Genomic DNA, 26663 nt, shown 5'->3' with positions numbered 1-26663 from the left:
AGTATGTTGCCCTGTTTCATCAACCAAAACAGGCAACTTGTGAAAACTGAGCTTTTTTAACAATCCTTTTTTTAAAAAAATAAACACAGCAGGGAATCAAAATACAGCAACCAAATTTGTAATATCACCAAGGAAAAGCAATTTTAAAAACAGCGTTTTTATTCTTCTCCTCCACATCTTGACTCACCCATCTGTACAATCCCATCTTACTTCACCAGTGGCCTTACTACACAGAGCATTAATACACTGTGGTTGGTATTCATACAAGTCCATTAGCTACTGCACTACCAGCCCTCATACCTCATATCTGGCATCAAGCTGGGCATAATCCTTCAGCTTGTCTTTATCCAGTCGAGTTGGCACTTCCATGATGTTGTGTGTTTGCAGTTTGATAATCTTTGCCAAGGATCGAAACATGCTCTCTGGAATAATCTGCAAGACCTACATCACAAAACAGTGGTAGCACCTTAATTAGTTAAAAGTGGCAGGGTATTTATGTGGAAATGCCAATGTCCTTCTCCTGACAGTACACTAATCACAATTGAACATAGAATTGCCAATTAACATCAAAAATAGAAAGAAATATGTTGGACTTCATGAGAGGAAACTCTAAATGCATCATTTGTACACTAATCACAATTGAACATAGAATTGCTAATTTACATCAGAAATAGAAAGAAATATGTTGGACTTCATGAGAGGAAACTCTAAATCCATCATTTTTTGTGCTGTGTGCATGGAACTATCATGTAACACCAGCTTGAATTTAAAAAGCTCACTTAACAGAAGAAATGTCTCAGGATGATTCAGTGGTGCAAAGATAAACTGATGTTGAGCCAAAATATATTTGTTGAAAGGGCCAATTGCTTGATCGTGAGAGAATTTTTTTTGCACTAAGTCCTTGCCAACATACTATCTGTGGCTCAATGGGCAAAGGAAGCCAATTGTGAATACTGATAAATATAGCATGTTCCTCTAGACCTGTCTAGAGGTGTCCGAAGACGTTTGATGGATTCTATTTAAAATAGTGCAACATCAATAGTCAGTATTTAGCTAGAGACAGGAACACCGAGAAGAGTACAACCACAATGTGGAGCAAGAGCTAGACGTGTGCAGGAGCAGTGGTTAGGGCTGGCAAGTCCAGGGGTCAGGAATGTAGATGAGTTTGCAGTCAGACATGCTGAAACTGAAAGAAAAGTCATCATATCCATGACTACAAGCCACTACAGACTTTTGAGGCTTTTGCAATGACTCCATGCTATCTGCATTTTCCATCATCTATGGGAAGTCCATGGTCAGTTCCTTGTGAATAATGAGGCCTGATTGCATTTTGACAAAGGGAACAAGTTCCAAGGTGCACAGGAGGGGCTTTGAGTGAATGAAGCCTGGTTCCTAACGGCATGGACTTCAGTGCCAAGGAGGATCGAGTGAGCCTGGGTGGGAACAGAAAGGGTTGCAGTGTTTGAGGGACAGCAAGGTCACAGCAATTTATGTTTTTTAAAAAATATTCCCTTAATATAAAAAGAGGGTATGTCCATGCAACAGATGGTATGGATGGGGGAGCTTTAGATGAGCTGAACTTTGCATGGAGTCATAGAGCTATACAGGCCTATGGAGTACTGCATGAGCCCAGCAGGCAAGGTTGCAGGGAACATTATCTTGTATTAGGGAGCTCAACAGTCAAGAGGCAAAGATAAGAAATATTAAGAGCAGAGTGCACAGAGAGTCTTTGGATCAGAAGCGGAAACCATTGGGATGCTCGCGGTTTGGGTTTGGCACAAGAAAGAAGACAATCTGTCGAGTTTGCAGAGTTTGACCAGGAATGTTTTTCAAGGAGGAGAATCCACGGGAACAAAAAAAAGGGACAAAAGGAGGTCAATCGGCCCCTCAAGTCTGCGCCATCATTCCACATGATCAAGGCTGATCTACCCCAACTTAGTGCCCATTTTTGTTGCCTTTATCAACCTCTAAGGTAAAAATGTCCAGAGAATTCCTGTGAAAAGAAATTTTGAAGACCATCAGTTCCTTATGCACCCTTATTTGAGACTCTCTCTCTCCAAATTAAAACACCTCGATATATATATATACCATGCCATTCCCTCTGAGGATCTTGTATGCTTCAATAAGATAATTCTTCTAAATTCCAAGGAACAACGTATCTAACTTGGTTAGCCAAAAAGAGGAGAAGAACAATACTTGAGGAGTGACTAAGGTTGAAAGATGAGAAGCAAGGACTTCATTTGAAGTTTGCTGACAGCAGCAGACAAATCTCGTGAGATGTTAATGAGGTTAGGAAGTGGTAGGATGAAGGAGCTATAGAGATAGAGGCAGAAGTCTCCACCTAGGGCATGGGGGACATAAAGAGAAGGTGGGGATAAGAAGCAGGAGAGGTTAGATCAATGCCTAATCAAGGTCAGAGGAAATCAAAGTGCTATATGTTAATGCTATTAGAGATAAAATAGCAAGAACTAAAGGAGATACTGTGAAGTCAAACATTCCCATAGTCCACTTTAACATTTTGGACAACCACACAGAGCGGCTACAGCGAAGGTCACAAGCAGGCGCAAGCATGTAAACCTAAAAAGGCCGAGCCAAACTTCATGATGGACAAGAAACCAGTTATATTCACTTTAATGGCCCTAGCACTCATTTGGAATAACCATAGTGGATACAACCCCACTGAAGGCACAGCTGATGGGAAATTAACAACAGCAGAGCTTTACAATGGTGGATAGATATGCAAAAAGGAATGGAAGTTGGACCTCAGCAAAAAAATTGAAGATTAAGCACTGAATAGAAATTGAATGTTGAATGAAACTACAAACTCAGCCACAGAATGCGAGAATGATAAAAATGTGGGTGTGAAAATTTCTATGGTGGGAAAGTTTATAAGGAACTAGAAATCTACAGCTATGTATTCAAATTGCATAGTTATTTGGCATTAGCAAATACATTGAATTGCAAGTGCATACTGCTCACCTTTCTTACATAAGCAACTAGCTCTCCAGAATAATACTGAGACACACTTAGAAGGTCAGGGCTGTTAGCCTGATTTATACGCATCAAAGGAAGATCAAGAGCTGATGCCAACTGAAAGAGAACAAATCAAACACAACATCAAACAATATTTGTCATAAAACCTCAACTTGTTGATAACATTTAGAACAAAACTACATTCCACATTCAAATATTTATTTCAGGCTCATTCTTGAGATGCGAGATCAACAGCAAGATTAACATGTATCATCCATCCTTAGATTTTCTACCAAGATTCTGAGAATGGAACAGAAAACCTGCCCAAGGTATCTGCCACAAAGAAGGAAAACAGTTGTTGCGAAGGGAAATCCACAGATTAAGCAAGAGGATACAACTGTGGTTGAATTTCAGTGTCAGGAAATCAACTAATTTGGACCTGAGAAAGATAAAGTATTTTATAAATGATGATGAGCTGGAAACTACAGATGAGAAGACACATTTAACCATTTGGACTCCGTGTCCCAGTTTTCAGGGAGTACCAACAAGTGAAAATACATTGTGTCCCAGTTTTCAGAGACTGGTTTTATATCCAATCATCAGCTGGTTCATACTGGTGCTCACACTGTAGTTTACCCATGCACCCAGTCTGGAGTATATACTGTATTATGAAAGGTTAAAAATGGCTGGAGTCCAAAGCGTTAAGGATCCAAGTGAACAATGCCAGCGGATAGTTATTCCAATGTTGATTTAAAGAGTCATAGCATGAGAGAATATATGATGGTTACACACACTCTGGCTAGAACCCAGTGTATTACAATCAAAAACATTTGGCTTAGAAGGATGATTTTCTAGTTCATTAGAAATGCCCATATCTTGGTAAATCTAAATCTAATATCAGTGACTACAACTTTATGGATTTGAAATGTGTTGTGAAAATCAATGGAGCATGCAACCAAAGATGATTTACCATACAAGGTGAAGCCAACCTCAATTTATCTGACAGCACAAGCCACTCAAATCTGAGCACATTTACTGTGTGAATAAACTGCAGCAGTATCAGGTCAAGTTGGCGGAGAAGATCCTTTCCTTCACTGGCAACATTACTCGAGAATGTTGGTTAAAAAAAGGATCAAAGAATTATAGAAGACCATTTCCATCCAGCGCATAATATATTTGATCCACTATCATCAAGAAGGAGGTACAGAGGCATCAAAATCGGGACTGCCAGGCCGGAAAATAGCTTTGTCCCACACAGGCTGTGAGATTGATGAACAATATCCTGTAACTGAGTAAATCATCCTAAAATATTTATTTCAAAATTATATCTTTGGGTGTATATGCAATTATTATGTAGTGTGTGTGTGTGTGTGTGTGTGTGTGTGTGTGTGTGTGTGTGTGTGTGTGTGTGTGTGTGTGTGTGTGTGTGTGTGTGAGAATCGCTGCTTTGTCAGGTGGTATGTGTGCATGCAGATGATAATAAACTTGAACATGAATGTTCTGATCATCTCCCCAACTGGCATAAATTGCGACACAATCCAAAACAAGGAGAGAAATGAATAATTTAGGCTTGTAGTGGCCTGCAGCTTGGGCCAACACCGGAAATGGCCATCGAGCACGGCGACCAGCAAGATCTCTCATGGCGACCAGCAAGATCTCTCATGGCGACCAGCAAGATCTCTCATGGCGACCAGCAAGATCTCTCATGGCGACCAGCAAGATCTCTCATGGCGACCAGCAAGATCTCTCATGGCGACCAGCAAGATCTCTCATGGCGACCAGCAAGATCTCTCATGGCGACCAGCAAGATCTCTCATGGCGACCAGCAAGATCTCTCATGGCGACCAGCAAGATCTCTCATGGCGACCAGCAAGATCTCTCATGGCGACCAGCAAGATCTCTCATGGCGACCAGCAAGATCTCTCATGGCGACCAGCAAGATCTCTCATGGCGACCAGCAAGATCTCTCATGGCGACCAGCAAGATCTCTCATGGCGACCAGCAAGATCTCTCATGGCGACCAGCAAGATCTCGCATGGGTTGAGACACCCTTTTTCACAGGATGCCGGTGGAATGATGAAACTGGTCAATCACTGCCGGTGGATCCCAGGGAGCCCCAATCGGGGCCTGGATGCTGGAACTGACCAATCAGTGGCCAGCCCGCTCAAGCCATGTCCCAGTGGTGACGTGGCCGAGCTCACTATAAAAGGCAGAGCTTCCCCTGAATAAAATCAGTGTCGAATACGTTCTACCAGTGTGCGTGTCTTCTTTCCTCCACGATTCTTGAGTTACAGTCCAGGAGCTATAACCTGGCTGTGAAAGTAGTGAACCTGCTTCAGGCTCACCTTATAGTTAAACAAAATCAAATTCTCCTCATTGGCAGCAAAACAAAACTCCTGTTGGACTTAGGCAGAGATTTGGGGCTGACATTCTCAGAACAAGTCGACTCTCAAATGGCAACACTGAATGAGTGAATAGATCTCTACGAAATCAATACTTTTACCCACAGCTGGATGTCTTAACTCACCTTTAAAAATGTTGCTTTAAGCTTGGTGACCATGGAAGGGCTAGATCGAATACCTTCTTGCATGATAGATGTGTAGCTGTAGATAAAGAGAATATCAGCCACTGTCCAAACACACAGGTTAACGGCTCTGATGCACATCATAACAAGCAGAAAGGAAGACTAAAATAAGAATTCCTGAGAGAAAAAAAAACAAGTCTTCTCATTCTGAAAATTCTGGAAGAACCAAAAAGAATGTGACTTATTCATTACCGTGGTGAAATATGATGTTTAATTTTTACATTTGTTTATATTCACCAAGAGCAATGAATTGTAAAACATAATAGTACTGTACGTTATTAACAGAACAAAGTAAGTTTCAAAACTTTAAGTGACTGTTTTTATTTTTAACTCCAAACTTTCAGGGAACATGCTCAGTAGATTCTAAACAGCAGACCTCTTAAATCTGTGCAAATGACACACCAAAATTTATGGTCATTTCAATTAAAAATCTGTCATCGGTCAACTATTTCCAATCACAAGTTATTAATACTTTTATGGGAGCAAGAAAATATTTCTTCAGATAACAATTTCTAAAAGGAGTTCTCGATTGGCATAGCTTATAGAGCTGCTGTCAGAGACACTGGTTCAATCCAAACCTCCAGCACTGCACGGGAGAGTCTGCAATGACAATGTAGATTTCTTCCAGGTGCTCCAGTTTCCTCCCACATCGAAAAAACATGCAAGATGATAGTTTAATTAGCCACACTACTTTCCCTTAATGCTTTAAGGGCTCAGCAGAATTTGGAGTGTGGGGGAGTGGAAGAGTGGGGTGAGCAGGGGAGGAGAATTGATGGGATTGTGGGCAAAATAAAATAGGGTATTAGTATGAATAGCTGCTTGATGGTCAGTGTAGATTCAATGTGCTGACTGGTTTGTTTTCCTACTGAATCTCTCTACAACTCTGATTTCAACATGGTCGGCTTTAGAGATCACCAGTTTCATTTTTCAAGCAGATTGGTGCACTTTCAAGAAGACAAGAGAGCCTTAATTCATGTCCATTCCACTCTTCCTTCATCAATTTAAATTAGACATAATAGGCCCTACCAGCCAGTGCCGCCTAATTAACCTACAACCTTGCACGTTTTGGAGGGTGGGAGAAAACTGGAGCTCCCGGGGAAAAACCGTGCAGACGTGGGGAGAATGGACAAACTCCTTACAGATAGCACCAGATTCGAGCCAGGTCAGTGGCTCTGTAATAGCGTCGCGTTAACCATTACACGAACTGTGCTGCCCTAACCATATCAAAACGTCAGTCTTGGATTCATCACCATATTCCAAGTTTTAAACCTCCTTAGCAAGTTTGGTCCATCTTACTGCATCGGTGAACAGCTGAATTGGTTGGCAAGGACAGATATCTTTTACCTGGTTGTACCACTGCATAAAAGCATTGAGGTCACCAAGGAGCTTCCTCCTATCAGTGCAAATCTGTGGCTTCCTGTGAAGAACTACAGCTTGGGAAAAGCTGAAAAAACAGCTTCCCCTGAGTGTAAAAGAGATAGGGACAGTTGGGAAGAGCCCAAGCAGCCTTGACAACCCAGGCATCAACTGATGGGGTAAATTGGTGCAAGACCATGCAACAGCTTTTAGTCTGCCCACTATTGGAGGCTGTTCCTCAAACTTGTATTGGGTCTCATCTTAACATGCGAGGACAACAGCTCATCTTTCATGGAGGCACTCTGCAACCTTAGGTAACTCACTTTTTCTTTTCATTTATATCAAGACTGGATATTTTTCCTGGTCATCCTTTTTCATCTCATCTACATATTCCAGTCTGCTGGGCACATCCACGTAGGCCTGACTATACATTACACAGACTTTGCAAAGACCAGGAACACATTTCACAAAGGGGTTCTATTGCACCCGAATGGCCAAATTATTTCACCCTTTCAGAGAAATTCCCATTATATCCTCAATCATCTCTGCTGTCTGAACTATCTTATTTCTTTCTCAATTCTGACAAAGGATTCCAGGCCTGAAATGTTAACCACAGATGCTGTTAATCACTTTGCCTACCAAATCCCATTATAATTAAATAACAGATTTCAAGACATATATTCAGTTTGTAGAATACATCTACCTGTCAATCAGCTGCCAGGCATATGACAAGTCCCCAATGATCTGCATGGTGATGAGGACCTCTTCCTTAATGTTGATGGTGCGAATCATTTGATGGAGAAACTTGCGAGTATCAGCCAGAAACTGGCAGATCTGCAAATTACTTTCAAGTTGGTGGAATTCTTGCACCTAATGAAGAGAATCAAAAGTTTATGCAAGATATTTTTTTGAAGATTGTAGATATGCAGGGAAATATATTGATAGGAGGGGATGTTAACCTTAATTTGGATCCAATGTTGGATAAAACTGGACAAAAGACTAGCAAAAAGAATAAAGTGGCCAAATTTATGGTTAAATCAATGCAGGAAATGAAACTTATGGATATATGGAGGAGGCAGCACCCAAGGGAGAAGGAATACTCATATTATTCGAGTAGGCATAAAACATACTCAAGGATTGATAGGTTTTTGTTGTCGGCCCATATTCAAGGGAGAGTTATGAAAACTGAATATAAAGCTAGATTGCCATCTGATCATTCACCCCTGTTATTAGCAATAGAACTGGAGGACATCCCACCAAGAACAAATAGATGGAGATTAAACTCCATGCTACTTAAAAGACAGGAATTTAGAGAATTTATTGAACGCCAAATTAAAATGTACTTTGAAATAAATACAGAATCAGTGAAGGACAAATTTATATTATGGAATGCAATGAAAGCCTTCGTTAGAGGGCAGATAATAAGTTATGTAACTAAGATGAAAAAGGACTACAATCGGGAAATAGAACAATTGGAAAGGGAGATAATAAGTACAGAAAAAGAACAAGCAATAAAATACAAAACATTACAAACGTATAAGGTGGAGAAGAACATAATGAAAATAAAGCAAAAGTATTATGAGCTAGGAGAAAAAACACACAAAATATTAGCCTGGCAACTTAAAACAGAACAAGCTAAAAAAATTGTATTGGCATCAAGGAAAAAGGACAACAAATTACATATAATCCAATGGAGATTAATGAGAACTTTAAGGAATTCTATGAGCAATTATACCAAACTGAGAACGAGGAGAAAGATGATAAAATAGAAGAGTTTTTAGCTAAAATTGAACTGCTGAAATTGCAAGAAAAGGAGCAAAACAAACTGATAAAACCATTTGAAATAGAGGAAGTACAGGATATATTAAAAAAGCTGCCGAACAATAAAACGCCTGGAGAGGATGGATTCCCAATAGAATTCTATAAAACTTTTAAAGAGTTATTAATTTCTCCTCTCCTGGAAGTAATGAACCAGATAGAAGAAACACAAAACTTGGCAGATTCATGCAAGACAGCAATAAATACAGTAATACCAAAGACGGGGAAGGATCCACTAACACCAGCATCATATAGACTAATATCTCTACTTAATTCAGATTATAAGGTAATAGCAAAATTATTAGCAAACAGATTGGCCGACTGTGTACCAAAAATAGTAAAACAAGATCAAACTGGATTTATTAAGAAAAGATGAACAGGGGATAATGTCTGTAAATTTATTAATTTAATTCATCCATTTCAAGGAAATAAGATACCAATAGTGGCTGTTGCTTTAGATGCAGAAAAAGCCTTTGACAGAGTAGAATGGAATTATTTATTCAAAGTATTACAGAGGTTCAATCTACCAGAAAAATATATTAATTGGATTAAAGCATTATATAACGGACCATTTGCAAAGGTAATAGTAAATGGATATGTATCGAAGCAATTTAAATTAAGTAGGTCAACTAGGCAGGGATGTCCACTATCTCCCTCACTGTTCGCTTTAGCAATAGAACCATTGGCAGAACTGATAAGAACAGAAAATAAAATAAAAGGGATTAAAAATAAAGGAGAAAGGAATATAAAATCAGTTTATTTGTGGATGACATCATTGTATACTTAACAGAACCAGAAATATCAAGAAAAGAACTACATAAGAAATTGAAGGAGTATGGAGAAATATCAGGGTACAAGATCAACGCAAATAAAAGTGAAGCGATGCCAATGAGTAATGCGGATTATACAGAATTTTAAAAAGAATCACCATTTAAATGGCAAACACAAGCAATCCGATACCTAGGTATTAGATTAGATAATAATTTAAGACACCTGTACAAATTAAATTATCAGCCACTAATAAAGAAATTGCAGGAAGGCTTAGAACATTGGAAAGAGTTACCACTAACGTTGATAGGGAGGGTAAATTGCATTAAAATGAATGTCTTCCCAAGGATACAATACTTATTTCAATCATTACCAATTCCCTTAACAGAGAAATTCTTTAATGAACTAAAGAGAATAATAAGGAAATTTTTATGGAACAGGGGGAAAATCGAGGATAGCGTTAGATAAATTAACAGAGAGGTACAACCAAGGTGGTTTGCATTTACCAAACTTTAAGAATTATTATAGAGCAGCACAATTAAGGTATTTATCAGATTTTTATCAGACAAGGGAAAAATCAGATTGGACTAAGATTGAGCTAGATAAAATAGGGGAGAAGGTACCGGAACATATACTATATAAGTGGGATGAAAAACTGGTGCAACATAGGAATTCACCAGTACTGCACCATCTGCTCAACATTTGGAAGAAGATTCACATAGAAAGGAATAAAACAAATGATCAACTACCAAAATTATTATTTTTTTTTTATTTTTTTATTTTTCACACTATGAACCATACTGACCAAAATACACACAGACATTTCCCTCTTGAATATACACAGTGTCATTTTCTCCCCTTTTCCCCCCCTCCCCGTCCCCACTCACTCAACGTTCAACCTACATGATACATTAAACCCATTAAACAACGTCGTCACACAATGAACATTAACAAGAAATTTGTGTCTTCTACTTTTACATACTGGGTCAGGTCATTTCGTATTCTTCTCCTTCTGTCATTTTAGGCGGTGGAGGTCCACGGTAGGTCTTCTCTATTGAGTTCCATGTACGGTTCCCAAATTTGTTTGAATACTGTGATGCTATTTCTTAAATTATATGTTATTTTTTCCAATGGAATACATGTATTCATTTCTATGTACCATTGCTGTATTCTCAGGCTATCTTCTAATTTCCAGGTTGACATAATACATTTTTTTGCTACAGCTAAGGCTATCATAATAAATCTTTTTTGTGCTCCATCCAAATCGAGTCCAAGTTCTTTACTTCTTATATTACTTAGAAGAAAGATCTCTGGGTTTTTTGGTATGTTGCTTTTTGTGATTTTATTTAATACCTGGTTTAGATCTTCCCAAAATTTTTCCACTTTCTCACATGCCCAAATTGCATGTACTGTTGTTCCCGTTTCCTTCTTGCAGCGAAAACATCTATCTGATACTGTTGGATCCCATTTATTTAATAAATACGGAATCAGTGAAAGATAAGTTTATACTATGGGATGCAATGAAAGCGTTCATCAGAGGGCAGATAATAAGTTATGTAACTAAGATGAAGGAGGACTACAATCAGGAAATAGAACAGTTGGAAAGGGAAATAGCAAGTACAGAAAAAGAATTAGCAATAAAGGAAGATACAACTAAAACATGAGAATTGGCGGACAAAAAAATAAAATATGAAACACTACAAACATATAAGGTGGAGAAGAACATAATGAAGACAAAACAGAAGTATTATGAGCTAGGAGAAAAAATGCACAAAATACTAGCTTGGCAGCTTAAGACAGAACAAACTAAAAGAACGGTATTGGCATCAAGGAAAAAGGACAAACAAATTACATATAACCCAACGGAGATCAACGAAAACTTCAGGGAATTCTAAGAGCAACTATATCGAACTGAGAACGAAGGGAAAGAAGAAAAAAGAGATGAATTTCTAGCTAAAATTGAACTACTGAAATTGCAAGAAAAGGAGCAAAATAAATTAATAAAACCATTTGAAATAGAGGAAATACAGGATACATATAAAAAAAACTACAAAACAATAAAACGCCAGGAGAGGATGGACTCCCAATAGAATTCTATAAAACATTTAAAGAGTTATTAATTCCTCCTCTCTTGGAAGTAATGAACCAGATTGAAGAAACACAAAACATGCCAGATTCATGCAAAACAGCAATAATTACAGTAATACCAAAGACAGGGAAAGATCTACTAACACTAGCATCGTATAGACTAATATCTCTACTTAACACAGATTATAAGATAATAGCTAAACTATTAGCAAACAGATTGGCCGACTGTGTACCAAAAATAGTAAAACTAGATCAAACTGGATTTATTAAAAGACGAACAACAGACAATATCAAAGTTCATTAACTTAATCCATGCAGTACAAGGAAACAAGATGCCAACAGTGGCGGTTGCTCTAGATGCAGAGAAAGCCTTTGACAGAGTAGAATGGAATTATTTATTCAAAGTACTACAGAGGTTCAACCTACCAGAGAAATATATTAATTGGATTAAAGCATTATATAAGGGACCATTGGCGAAGGTGACAGTAAATGGATATACATCAAACCAATTTAAATTAAGCAGATCAACTAGGCAGGGATGTCCACCATCTCCCTCACTGTTCGCATTAGCTATAGAACCACTGGCAGAACTGTTAAGAACAGAAAATAAAATAAGAGGGATTAAAAATAAAAGAGAAGGAATATAAAATCAGTCTATTTGCAGATGACATCGTAGTATACTTAACAGAACCAGAAATATCAATAAAAGAATTACATAAGAAATTGAAGGAATATGGAGAAGTATCGGGGTACAAGATCAACGCAAATAAAAGTGAAGCAATGCCAATGAATAATGCGGATTTCACAAAGTTTAAGAAAGAATCACCATTTAGATGGCAAACACAAGCAATTCGATACCTAGGAATACAACTAGATAATAATCTAGGCCATCTATACAAACTAAATTATCAGCCATTAATGAAGAAATTACAAGACAACTTAGAGCATTGGAAAGATTTACCACTAACACTGATAGGAAGGGTAAATTGTATTAAAATGAATATTTTCCCAAGGATACAATACCTATTTCAATCATTACCAATTCACCTAACAGAGAAATTCTTCAAGGAGCTAAAGAAGATAATAAGGAAATTCTTATGGAAAGGGGGGAAAACCGAGGATAGCGCTAGATAAATTAACAGAATGGTACAAACAAGGGGGCGTACAGCTACCAAACTTTAAGAATTATTATAGAGCAGCACAATTAAGATACCTATCAGATTTTTATCTAACAAGGGAAAAACCAGATTGGACCAGATTAGAGCAAGATAAAATAGGGGAGAAGGTACCTGAACATATACTATATAAGTGGGATGAAAAACTGGTGCAACATAGGAATTCACCAGTACTGCACCATCTGCTCAACATTTGGAAGAAGATTCACGTGGAAAGGAATAAAACAAATGATCAACTACCAAAATTAATATTGACGCATAACCTTTCCTTTAGAGAATGGGAGAGAAAAGGGATCAAAAGAATAGAAAATTGTTTTTCGGGAAATAAATTATTATCTTTTGAACAAATGAAGGACAAACATAATATAACTCACGATACAAGGTTTGCATACCACCAACTGAAAACCTACTTGAAGGACAAATTGGGAAGCAGTCTGAGGTTGAAGCAATTTTGAATATGTGATTACAGACACAATGATAATTAAAAGATTTATAACAAATATGTACATCAAACTGCAAGAAAAGAGAATGAGGAAACAAGCTGTAAACCTAAACAAAAATGGGAACAAGATCTAAACATAAAGATAAAGAATGTAACATGGGAAAAGCTATGCTCCAAAACTTTGAGAAATACAATAAACACGAGGTTACGCATTATACAATATAATTGGATACACAGGCTATACATCACGCCCCAAAAGTTAAATACCAAAATTATAATTGACACAAAATCAGCTAATCCCTTTTACAATAGTAACCTTTCCTTTAGAGAATGGGAGAGAAAAGGAATTAAAAGAATAGAAAATTGTTTTTTGGGAAATAATTTATTAACATGAATAAATTATTCAAATGAAGTACAAATATGGAATAACTCATGGTACAATGTTTGCGTATCATCAACTGAAAACCTACTTAAAGGATAAATTGGGAAACAGACTGAGATTACCAGAAGGAAGCAGCTTTGAATATGTGATTACAGAAACAATGATAATAAAAAGATTTATAATGAACATGTACATCAAGCTGGAAGAGAAGGAAAATGATGAAATAAGCTATAAACCCAAACAAAAGTGGGGAAAATGTTTAAACATAAAGATAAAAAATGAAACATGGGAAAAGTTATGCTCTGGAATTATGAAGAATATAATAAACACAAGGTTACGTATGATACAGTATAATGCAATTTGTGCATGTGAGAAAGTGAAAAAGTTTTGGGAAGATCTAAATCAGGTATTAAATAAAAATCACAAAAAGCAACATACCAAAAAATCCAGAGATCTTTCTTCTAAGTAATATAAGAAGTAAAGAATTAAGTCTCAAACTGGATGAAGCGCAAAAAAGATTTATTATGATAGCCTCAACGGTAGCAAAAAAATGTATAATGTCAACTTGGAAATCAGAAGAGAGCCTGAGAGTACAGCAATGGTACATGGAAATTTGAACACATTATTTGAACAAATTTGGGAACTGTACATGGAACATAACAGATAGGGCTTGCCTCGGACCTCCACCCCCTAAAATGTTAAAATGATAAGAAGACAAAATGACCTGATCCAGTGTGTAAAAGTAGATGACACATTTTTCTTGTTTATTTTCATTGTGTGATGACATTGTTTAATGGTTTTATTGTATTGTATATGTTGAACGTTTAATGGGTTTGGAGGGGGGTGGAAAGGGGCGAGGGAAGGTAGGGGGAAAAAAGGGGAGAAAATGCCACTGTGTATATTTAAGAGGGAAATGTTTGTATGTATTTTGATTGATATGGTTCACAGTGTGAAAAATTTTGAATTAAAAAAAAAATTTGGTGGAATTCTTGAACCAATTTTAAGAAACTGTAGATTCACAATATGACCAAAGAAGAGGTGAGTCCACCTGTTAGATTATTCTATTCTTTAACAATGCCAGTCTCCAACAACTTCCCCAAGATATCCAGTACACGACTCTATGTGGCACCAGGTATTCCCATGGATGTTTATCAATGACAATGAATTCCATATTATCATATAATTGGAATAACAATGATTTGTGGTGAAATTGATCACTTTTACAACATAGAAATGATTTTTTTAATAACTAAATTAAAATTTTTTGAAAAAATATACAATGTTAACATTCAGATTTTTTTGAAAATTACTATTTGATTGCACCTATTAACACAAATCAATGTTCCTTTACATATGTTTGAAAGCTTTTATAAATTTTGAAATAAACCATAGTTGAATGCTGCCATGATACAGAAGAGGAGGCAGACGCAAGAACCCAGACAACATTTTACTAGCATGAGGTTCATTCAGGAATCTGATAATGGCAGGAACGAAACCTCTGGATCAGTTACAAGTTCTAATTATTGCAAGACCAGAAAACCACATCTACTACCTTTTTATGACCTTCCCAGTCTGAATTTTTAAATAAACCTCACCAAACCTCCAAATTAACTTCCAGACCAATTCTGTTTAGAGCCCAAAATGTCATACCTCCTCCAAAGCTTGGATCAGCTGCACAGTCTTTCTCCCAGCAGCTGTTGAATCTTCATAATTCAAGGAAGAAATCTGCTTGGAGATCTCACGAAACCAAGCCTGCAGATTTTCTGTCAGCATTTAAAAAAAGACTAGTTAATAATCTGTGTGCATCACAGTAAAATGTACATTTGTAATACACAGCTGTTGTGCAAAGATCCCACCCCATGGACTACTTCATACTGAAAACAAAAGCGAGACTAAAGCTTCAGCTTCTATCAAAGCTGTCAAGCATTTCAAGTTTTATAAACTCTATCACTACAAAAATTAATAAAGTTAATTAGTTTCAAAAATCATTAAAACAATTTTTTTTTTTTAAACTGCCCCTTCCCACAATCCACAAGGCATGTAAATAACTGTCATTAAAATTTATGAAGTCTCCATCTTTACACCAGGTCAAGCACACCAAAGTTAATTAGTGCATTGCAATGAGAGATGCCGCATCATCCAATTGGAACTGACGACTCTAGAGAAGCAAGACTCACCCCAATGTACCCAGAAAAAAAAACAACAACCTCCTCCTCTGATCTCATAACTCCTGGAAGTGAAGGGGAAAAGACCATCTCCTGGCACTTGGCAGATTGTGGAATGGAATGTGGCTTTGTATTTAATGCATGTATAGAGCACCCAAAGGATAAATCTCATACCATTTTTCTCTACTCTGGTGAGAGGTTTTACACCGGAGAACACCTCTGCCAGTTCAGTCATTCTCTCACAGCCTTCCTTCTGGTAGCTTTCCCACTTTGATTGCTTTTCTGACAACATTTGCTTGAACATCTGAATGATAAATGAAGTAAGTGTAATTCAGAAAATAAAAACTGCCTCTTATCGCTGCAAGATTAAAAAACACTGAAATGACCATGAGGTGAAGCATTCTAGTTTGGAGTGGTGAGGTATCATTGTGCATTAGATCTAGTGATTCTGAGTTGCAATGATCAAGTGCATTATGCACCAGAGCCCAACTTTACTAATTGCTCCTGTAAGTAAATTTGGGAAATGACAAGAAAAAAAAGTCATAAATAGGGAACAAACAACAAGGCTAGCTAAGAAAATTGCCCACTCTCTTTCACACCATTAATAATGCATCCGCTGTGCTTAAGTATATAAAACCAGTTAAACAGACCTGTCCATTTCACCTCAATTGAAAGAAAAGTTATTGAATCTATCTTCAGGGATACTGATACCTAAGCCGCCAGCCTGCCGATAAACATGTGCATCAATGCTAATTTTATGGACTATTAGATGGCATTTGATAAGTTCGGCAAACAAGATTCAACACCGATAAAGAGATAGAAGACAACATTATAAAGGCAAGGAAATGCTTCCTGTTGTGACATGGTATTCTCCAAAAGTTTAAACTGATAACACAGACTTTATCCACATTAACTAACAAATTGCGCAAAGGAACAGTTGTACATGCGAATTTGCAGAAAAGGTACTCACCTCAAGGTACATAGGTGGGAGCAAGGTTTAGAAAAATAAAGGGCAAAACCAAGGCAAACAAAATTAAACATTGAGTGATGTTTAATTAATTTTCAAGATTTGGCCAAGAACACTGGACTTGTCCTGAAAACTAGAATGGGCCACATAACACATACTATAAAGAAGATCTCAGTTTAACATCTCAGCCCCATGAATGATACCTCAAATAACAAAAAGGTTAGCCTACAATGTTGAGACAATGCACTTACATTTTGGATAATTCCTTTCAAAACCTATTTTTTAGGGGGGGGTGGGGATTTAAGTTTTTACTGGCAATGCCAGCATTGATTGCACATCCCAGACTGCTCTTAAAAAGATGTTGAGCCATTTTTTCAAACCATTGCCATTCAAATGCCTCCAACTCTCAATCTGTTAGTCATTCTTCATCCCTCCCTAGTTCACAATCCTGTCTAGTACCTGTTCAACCCCTCCAAACCTATTCTCATTATACTGGCTATCGAGGCCTCGATGAAGGGTTTCATCCCAAAACATTGGCTATTCTTTCTCTTCACTGACGCTGCTTAACCTACCGATTTCCTCCAGAAGATTGTTTTTTGCTTCAGTCTCTCATGTCAAATGATTTGACTAATGGCAACCCTTCCATCATTTTGGTGATAGTTGAGGACTGGTGGTCTTCTTTTAGTCTAAAGGATATTCCAGAGCAATCTTTTGACATGGTCAGTGAAATACCGGTGTTACTGGAACAGTTTGGCTGGTAATCTGGCTAATCCTACAAAGCTGGCCTGTATCCAGTTCTTTGCATCACACATAGTGAATTTAACAGGCTGGAGGCTGGCAGATGTAATGGTGGGAATCTTAGGAGGAAACCAAAATAAATCAACCTCAACCAATCTCTGGTTGGACATGGTGGCCAATGCTTTGCCTCAGCATTCATTTGTTGGGCCGCAGCAGTGTTATATTACCATATAACCATTTACGGAGCGGAAACAGGCCATGTTGGCCTTTCGAGTCCGCACCGGTTCACCAGCCGTTCTCAACTTTTTTTTCCCGGGTATTCCCACCCCCACCCCCGACTCTCCTTAAAGTTTATGATCGTCTTTCCCTATGAAGGAGTCAAGTTTTGGGTTCTTCCGTACTTCTCTCCTACCGACTGCATAAAACATTAAAAAATACTTATGTAATATGAGGTGAAAAGAATAGGGGACAAAGCTCACTGCCTTGGATGCCCCTATATCAATGGGTGATGTTTCCAACCTGCACTGATTGTGGAAGGGATAAATGTGAAGCCTTTTCCTGGTAGCTGTTTAATTATCCAGAGCTGTGGCAGGCCTGTAAAGCTTTGATCTGATCCATTTGGTGCAAGATTACTTGGCTCTGTCCAGTGAATTGTATTTGGCATTTGTGATCCTTTGTTTCAATCCCAGGGCCAGATCATTTTTAGACACAACTAGTACATGCCTCTGTACTCCTTGCTGAACTATGATGCCTTGCTGGACTGTAAAGATCAAGTGACAGAAAGGCCAGACTATGACATTATAAATTGTGGTGGTGTACACTTTTAATGATGATTCACAGTACCTCCTGAATACCCAGGGCTGAGTACCAGATCAGTGATTTCATTTGCATACTTAGCCATTTTCATAAAATGTTAATCAAATTGGTCTATGAGAGGAATAATAAAATTGGACAAAGACAAGAACCAGAATCAGTTCATACATAAAATCTGCAATCCAATCTACAGAGCATGGGCAAAACCAGTCATCTTTTTTGTGTAAGGCTAGGAGGAGCAAGTTGGCAAAGGAAAAGGGTCAAGGAAAAAATTACTCAAAAGAATGAAGAGCTGTGCATTTGCTGAGCAAAACACAGTAGCTTTTTAAACCTGCACTTCTCCAAAGTAGAGCGTCAAGATGCAAGTACAAAGAGAGAATTAAACATAAAGGAGGTCAATTGATTGAGACATTTCCCAAGTGGTGATCACAGGATTACATTCCCAAGCCCTACTCATTCATAACAAGACAGCACTTTCATATGGTCAGTTTTGCATGTTTAACTTGTTCTAATGTAACAATGTTTTTTTTTAATCATTTACAGAAAGTGCAACCACAGAGAATAAGAGGACTATACCTCCTTCAAAACAAGCTCTAACTGGGCACTGTCCAGCAAAAGCTGGAAAAGGGTTTTTGCACTATATTTGGAGTCAGTGAAAACTTGATCCTTTATCTGTCGTAGTCGCTTGTTGTTTGAATCATACACTGTAAAATAAGAAGGGGATTCAGTCATTAAAAAGACAGATTTTCATTTACAGAAAGCACCTTTGACCTCCACTTAAGAAAGCCGCAATGTGCTTTACAGCTATTTTCAGTCACTATTATCCAAGCTCATGACCAAAAAGTCAGTTGAATTTATATTGAGCGAGGGATGAATATTGATCAGCACTCTACGTATAACCCTTGTTTGACCTCAACATGGTGCCCCAAATTGTATCACTTCTAATAGCATTTCCAACAATCAAGCACTTAGTCTCTCATTGAAAAGCTAGATTATCAGCCTTGATTTTGGTGCTTAAGTACCTGGATCAGGACTTCAACCCACAACCCAGTTTAAAATAACAATGACTATGTGCAATGTACTTTGCATCATTGAATTGGTTAGCTTGTTTGATTTACACGTCTTCTATCAGTGGGCTGCAAGAAGCTTAGTTTAAGTCCAGCTGAGATCAATGGGATAAAGGCTTTCTCTCCTCTTATATACAGTAAAATCCCCCAGTATCCAGCACCTATGTGGATTGGTATGAGTTGCTTGAGATTGCATGTGGCGTGATTGGCAAACTAACCACTATGAGGCACCAATTTTAAACTTTTGTGTTTTTTACCTATTTCTTTTTTTTTCCGGTTGCTTGAATTCAAGATAATAAGAATATTACTGAACATGAAATTTTTCCAATTAATTCCAACCAATGCACATTAATCTACATGAGTAGCTCAGACATTAATGTGCCATATTTCTCAAAAACCTACCAGAGGGATTTCCTTCTCAACTACACTAGGTGAAGCTAGGTGAACTGCACTAGGTAAGCTGCAAAGATCTGTGATGGCACCAACTCCACAAACCTGCAGCGTGGTGAGCCCTTAAAACAGGCTGAGCTCCTCCTGAGAGGACAGGATAATTTGCTGTCACTGTACCTGGTATCACTCACATTCCCACCTCCAAGACTTGGAGGAACTACAATGGAGAGTTAATACAGGAATTAGGTCGCCCGATGAACCCTACAACTGCTGACAGGCTCGTCAGCACCTGCACATTTACCACACTACAGTGCCTTTTACAGAAGTCACTTCATGCAAGAATAAAGATCAATCGAAGGGTCTCAGCATAATTATGCAACATTTTAAAATTGGGCTTAGCTTCTATTGTATTCAGTTTTCTCCGAACACCTCGATAAACAATCTTAGGCTATTCAATTTAATAAAATTTCAACAAGTAGAGTGAACGATTTCTACATCAGTGGGTCTCAACCTTTTTCTTTCCACTCACGTACCACTTTAAGTAATCCCTATGCCATCGGCGCTCTGTGATTAGTAATGGGTTGCTTAAGGTGGTAGGTGAGTGGGAAGGGAAGGTTGAGAATCGCTGCTCTAGTCCCAATTGTTACTGAAATATTTTTCTTGAGAAAAATTCTCATTGGCCCGTTTCCTTTGGCGTTATGAAACCGTGCGCCTAACGAGTAAATTAGGTATGATTAAAACAGTGGTTTTCAAACTTTTTCTTTCTACCCACATACCACCTGAAGCAACCCCTTACTAATCACTGGCATCGGGAATATTTCAAGTGGTATGTGAGTGGAAAGATAAAGGTTGAGAACCATTGTTCTACATTTATCAATTGCAAATCAATTCCTAGATGGTTTGCATTAATTAGGAACTTAAATGGTATCATAAAACTAATTTCAAACAGATTTTCCTTCACACCTACCAAAATCAGCAGTATGAAGCATCAACCAGCGAAGGGACACATTACAATCCCTCAAGCAGTTGACTAGTTTAGGAATGTGGTCCAGCACATACTCTTCTCTCAAGAAACCTTCTTTTAGAAACTGCTGCACTTGCTGGCGCAGGCAGTCAACGCTCATTCCATATCGACTGGCCTGCAAACAAAACCCCCATCTGAAAGTAAGTCTCATTCAACAATATAAAGCACTGTTCCTATTGTGGTTGACAATAGTCAGGGTCACAGAGCACAGAAACACTTTTCCACCCATGCACACCATTTTTAAACTAATCCATACATTCCTGTCAACCCTCTTTAGATTCTGCCACAAAATTGCACACAAGGGGCAGCTTACAGCAACCAATTAATCTACCAACCCGCATGTCTGTTTCCTCGAATTTGGGAGGAAACAGAAGCACCTGGAGGAGACCCACACAGTCACATGGGGTTGCTGGAGCCAAGAGGCACAAACTCTACAAATTAAGCCATGGAAAATAGATGACAGTGAATTGACAGCTTTTGTTTTATAGCAATGCTTTTTCTCCCCATGCACAAAACAGCCAGCAATTGTTAAATTGTCAAGCAGCATGCTAGTTCCTTATTAACAATTTTGTTCTACAATCAAGGAAAGACTGGAACAATCAAAATATAAAAATACAGTAAAACCCCCAGTATCCGGCATCTATGGGGATTGGTAGATGCCGGATAAGTGAATTTTCTGGTTGCTTGAGAAGGCATATTGAGTGATTGTTGATCGCAAGGGGGCACAAATTTTAAACTTTCGTATTTTTTACATATATATTTTCCATGATATTTTTTTCTTCTGTTGCTTGAATTCTGGATAACAAGGATTTTACTGTATTTCAATTACCGCAAGGGAGAGATTTCATCCTCCCGAGATCATACCTGTTCCCTGATGTTCGATTGCTCCAGTGTATAATGTAAAGCTGTCCTTGCAGCTTTGAACGGTTCCCAAGCTTCAATTAGATTGACAGTGATACCCATATAAATACTTATTACCTGATGAGAATAAAAGCAACAATTCTTGAGCACACATCCTGGCTCAGCAGACAAATAAAGTTTCTTTATATTTGAATATTTTATTTAAAATTTTCAAACATGTACAAGTATCCAAATACAGAAAATGTCAATCATACATTCAAATCAATTATACATGCTACAATAAATCCCACCAACCCCTCCCCCAAATAATAATCTCCAAATAAAAGTAAAATTAAAAGAAAAAAGAAAAAGATTTAAAGATAGAGAAAAGTTAGAAAAAAGAAAAAAAAACCTGTTTGTCAAAATATCATCACCATTTACACAACTTTGCATTCAATATAATCATTTATTTATTCCAAGTAGTTAGGAAGATTTCATGAGCTACAGGGAAAGCTCATAAATTCATACCTAATTTATGTAAATATGGGCACAAAATTTTCACACACACACACACACACACACACACACACACACACACACACACACACACACACACACACACACACACACACACACACACACACACACACACACACAGAGTGGCAGGTTAAATTCATTTCTTTATTAGGGCTGGAAAGGCTGTTTTTATACTGTTCAAGTTCCCGCTGTTTTTACTGATTGACTGAGCCATCCATATGAATAACAATAGCGGGCTGGAATAACCATGCATATGAATGTCCTTTTTCCCCAGTCTGTTTCTGCTGAGTTAGCTGGGTGGGCAGTTTGACCAACGCCACTTTAGGGCTGTTGTTCTGATGCTGCCCCAGCTTCTACCCCCACCCACCGGTTCATTGTCCTGGGAGTCACTTTAGCGATCTGCTGCCGCACGATGTGCCGGCCCGATCTACGCAATTGCAGGCCACCACAACTATATATTTCTGCATGCCATCTTTCCTAAATGGGAATCTGATTTCCTTGTCACTGCTTTAGATTTTCTTGCAACTGCTAATGCAATTTTCATAAATTCCTTTTGGAAAAAATTCAATTTCAATTTCATAATAAACGGTAAAAATCTATTTTGAATCAAAGGCATTTTAATTAACCCATGATTCTTTATTCCCATTTCATTATTTACTTTGTTCCATACATTAATCAAATGTTTCAACAGTGGTGTATCTCTATCCTCAGACATTAATCTTGGTTCCCATTCGTATACAAAATCTTTTGGTCTTCTCTCCTACCTTATCCATCTCTATTTTGATCCATGCTGGATTCTCTCCTTCTTCATAAAAGGAAGAGAGAAATCTCATCTGTGGAGCTCTATAATTTTTTTAATCTGGAAATTGCAGACCCCCCAATTCATATTTCCATGTTAATTTTTCCTAACAATACTCTTGACATCTTGCCCTTCCAAATAAATTTCCTTATATTATTTATTTAGTTCAGCAGTTCCCAAACTTTTTCCGTCTGCTACTCTTTTAGACTCCAGACCAAATCCCGAGCACACCTCACTCCATACAATGACACTGGGGGAGGGGGTGATGAATGTGTTGAGCGAGGGATGGCGGCGGCACTGAACGGGTTGAGGGGGTTAGTTAATGTGCTCAGTTAGGGGTGGCAGGGGCATTGAGAGGGTGCACTGACGGCACTGGGTGGGGGGGAGGGGTTAATGGATCCGCTGAGTGGGGTGGGGGGGTTTAGTGTTGGTGCTGAGCGGGAGGGTGGGAGGATAGTGGTAGCATTGAACAGGGTCGGGGGGTCGGTGGCGGCACTGAGTGGGGTTGGGGGGGGTGTGGCAGTGCTGAGAAGGTGGGGGAGGGGGTGTCGGTGGCCGCACTAAGGGAGAGGTTGGTGACCGTGCTGAGGGGGAGGGGGTTTGGTGGCAGCGCTAGGAGGGGAGGGGATTTGGTGGCAGCGCTAGGAGGGGAGGGGATTTGGTGGCAGCGCTAGGAGGGGAGGGGATTTGGTGGCAGCGCTAGGAGGGGAGGGGATTTGGTGGCAGCGCTAGGAGGGGAGGGGATTTGGTGGCAGCGCTAGGAGGGGAGGGGATTTGGTGGCAGCGCTAGGAGGGGAGGGGATTTGGTGGCAGCGCTAGGAGGGGAGGGGATTTGGTGGCAGCGCTAGGAGGGGAGGGGATTTGGTGGCAGCGCTAGGAGGGGAGGGGATTTGGTGGCAGCGCTAGGAGGGGAGGGGATTTGGTGGCAGCGCTAGGAGGGGAGGGGATTTGGTGGCAGCGCTAGGAGGGGAGGGGATTTGGTGGCAGCGCTAGGAGGGGAGGGGATTTGGTGGCAGCGCTAGGAGGGGGGTGTAATGACGCTGCTAACATGGCAGCCACCGAGAATGCCTTGTCGCTGTTTATTTTGCTCACTACTGCCACCCTGAGTCTGGTCAGAAAATTACTGCACTGGCTTCTTCATTGAACTTTGCAACAAACTGAATAATAACAAGACGGAAGGTTCAGAATGCCCCCTATTTCCTCACAGCCCCCTGACCATCCCCTTTTCCCTCACCACCCCCCTGGATCTTTCTAATGCCTATGTGGGAGGGCGGCAGCGCCCACATTGGGAAATCACTAATTTAGTTCCTGAAAAAATTTTTTGCGGAAGAGATATAGATAATGTTTGAAAAAGATATTACACTCTTAAAAATATATTCAATTTTATACAATTAACTCTTTCCATTAATGTTATTGGCAATCCCATCTCTTTGTTATTTTTTTTTAAAAGGATCTTCATCAACTTAAAACAGGGTATAATTCAGCTTATGTATTATTTAAATTATTATCTACTCATATCCCTAAATATTTTATGCCATGCAACAGCCATTTAAATTGAGAATCTCTTTTACACTGACTATAATCATCTCCAGTAAGTGGCATAATCTCACTTTTATCCCAATTTACATTCTATTCAGATACTATTCCATATTCTTTTAATCTCAAATATAATTTACACAATTAATTTTCTGATTCCGTCAAATAAATTATTACATCATCTGCAAACAAATTAATCTTGTACTCCTCTCTACCAACTCTAAAAACCTTTAATTTCAGGGTCAGACCAAACCAATTCTGCTAATGGTTCTATTGCTAAAATGAATGAAGGTGGAGATAATGGATATCCTTGTCTATTAGATCTAATTAATTGAAAAGATGTGGACATTTCTCCATTCGTTACAACCTTTGCTTCTGTTTAATCCAATTTGCAAATATTGGTCCCAATCCAAATTTATCAAGTACTTTAAATTGAAGATCCCTTCTAACCTATCAAACATAGAAACATAGAAGATAGGAGCAGGAGTAGGTCATTCGACCCTTCGAGCCTGCTCCGCCATTCAACGAGATCATGGCTGATCTTAAAGTTCAGTACCCCGTCCCCGCCTTCTCTCCGTAACCTTTAATATCCTTATACTGAAGAAATATATCGAATTCCCTCTTACATATATTTAATGAACCTGCCTCTACTGCCCTCTGTGACAATGAATTCCACAGATTCACCACCCTCTGGGTAAAGAAATTCCTCCTCATCTCGGTCCTAAATGGTTTGCCTATTATCCTCAAACCATGGCCCCAGGTTCTGGATTTTCCCATCATTGGAAACATCCCATCTGCATCCATTCTGTCCAGTCCTGCCAGAATTTTATAGGTCTCTATGAGATCCCCTCTCAGTCTTCTAAACTCCAGCGAGTACAATCCCAATTTGCGCAATCTTTCCTCATAAGTCATTCCTGCCATTCCAGGTATCAGCCTGGTGAATCGCCTCTGCACTCCCTCCATTGCAAGAACATCCTTCCTTAGATAAGGTGACCAAAACTGCACACAATACTCCAGGTGGGGTCTCACCAAGGCCCTGTACAGCTGCAGTAAGGTATCCTTGTTCCTATACTCAAACCCTCTTGACATGAAGGCCAACATACCATTTGCCTTTTTAACCGCCTGCTGTACCTGCATGCTCGCCTTCAGAGACTGATGTACAAGTACCCCTAGGTCTCTCTGCACTTCCCCATCTCTTAATCTATTGCCATTCAAATAGTAATCTGCCCTCCGGTTTCTATTACCAAAGTGGATAACCTCATATTTATCCACATTGTAGTGCATTTGCCATGTATCTGCCCAGTCCCTCAATTTATCCAAATCACACTGGAGCATCCTGACCCCCTCTTCCATGCACACAACCCCTCCTAGCTTAGTGTCATCTGCAAATTTGGAGATATTACATCCAATCCCCTCATCCAGATCATTAATGTAAATTGTGAACAGCTGGGGTCCCAGTACAGATCCCTGTGGCACCCCACTGGACACCGCCTGCCACTCAGAAAACGAGCCATTTATCCCAACTCTCTGTCTTCTACCTGCCAGCCAGTTCTCAATCCACATCAATACTTTGCCCCCAATCCCATGAGCCTTGATTTTGGAAGCCAGTCGTTTATGCGGGACCTTATTGAAGGCCTTTTGGAAGTCCAGGTACACCACATCCACTGGCTCTCCCCCATCTATTTTACCTGTCACCACCTCAAAGAATTCCAATAGATTTGTCAAGCACGATTTACCTTTTGTAAATCCATGTCGACTCCGTCCGATCCCTTCTCTGCTTGTCATATGCTCCGCTATTACATCCTTAATAATGGATTCCATCATTTTGCCCACTACTGATGTAAGGCTCACCGGCCGATAATTCCCCGCTTTTTCTCTACCCCCCTTTTTAAATAGTGGGGTAACATTAACTACCCTCCAATCCATGGGTACTGATCCTAAATCTATCGAGTTCTGGAAAAAAATTCTTAAAGCATCTGCTATCTGAATGGCCACTTCCTTGAGTACCCTAGGATGTAGATTATCAGGCCCTTGAGATTTATCTGCCTTCAATCCCATCAATTTCCCCAAGACCATGTCCTTAGAGATACTGATTTCTTTCAGTTCCTCCCTTGCATTAGTCTCTATGTTTCCCAACATCCTTGGGAGGTTATTTGTATCCTCTCTTGTAAAAACAGAACTAAAGTAAGAATTTAATTGGT

At 39.0% G+C, this 26663-nt stretch overlaps 1 protein-coding gene across 3 annotated transcripts in view; it reads right to left on the bottom strand.

Moving 5' to 3' along the window:
• Positions 1-26663, bottom strand: part of washc5 (WASH complex subunit 5) — a 73485-nt gene that overhangs the window by 29925 nt on the left and 16897 nt on the right. For all 3 annotated transcript variants that reach the window (XR_011352142.1, XM_069920898.1, XM_069920896.1), the window contains exons 7-15: positions 21615-21728; positions 20694-20865; positions 18846-18973; positions 15926-16055; positions 15237-15349; positions 7617-7783; positions 5501-5576; positions 2980-3090; positions 301-441 (exon numbers count right to left, since the gene is read on the bottom strand). Coding sequence is in view for 2 of the 3 variants with exons in the window: in XM_069920898.1 (XP_069776999.1) it covers positions 301-441; positions 2980-3090; positions 5501-5576; positions 7617-7783; positions 15237-15349; positions 15926-16055; positions 18846-18973; positions 20694-20865; positions 21615-21728 (1152 nt within the window). In the remaining variant the exon portion in view is untranslated. The remainder of the gene's footprint in view (positions 1-300; positions 442-2979; positions 3091-5500; positions 5577-7616; positions 7784-15236; positions 15350-15925; positions 16056-18845; positions 18974-20693; positions 20866-21614; positions 21729-26663) is intronic.

The sequence above is a fragment of the Narcine bancroftii genome, chromosome 2 (genome assembly GCF_036971445.1).
Source record: "Narcine bancroftii isolate sNarBan1 chromosome 2, sNarBan1.hap1, whole genome shotgun sequence".
Taxonomy (NCBI): Eukaryota; Metazoa; Chordata; class Chondrichthyes; order Torpediniformes; family Narcinidae; genus Narcine; species Narcine bancroftii.
This window is presented reverse-complemented; position numbering and strand designations above follow the sequence as displayed.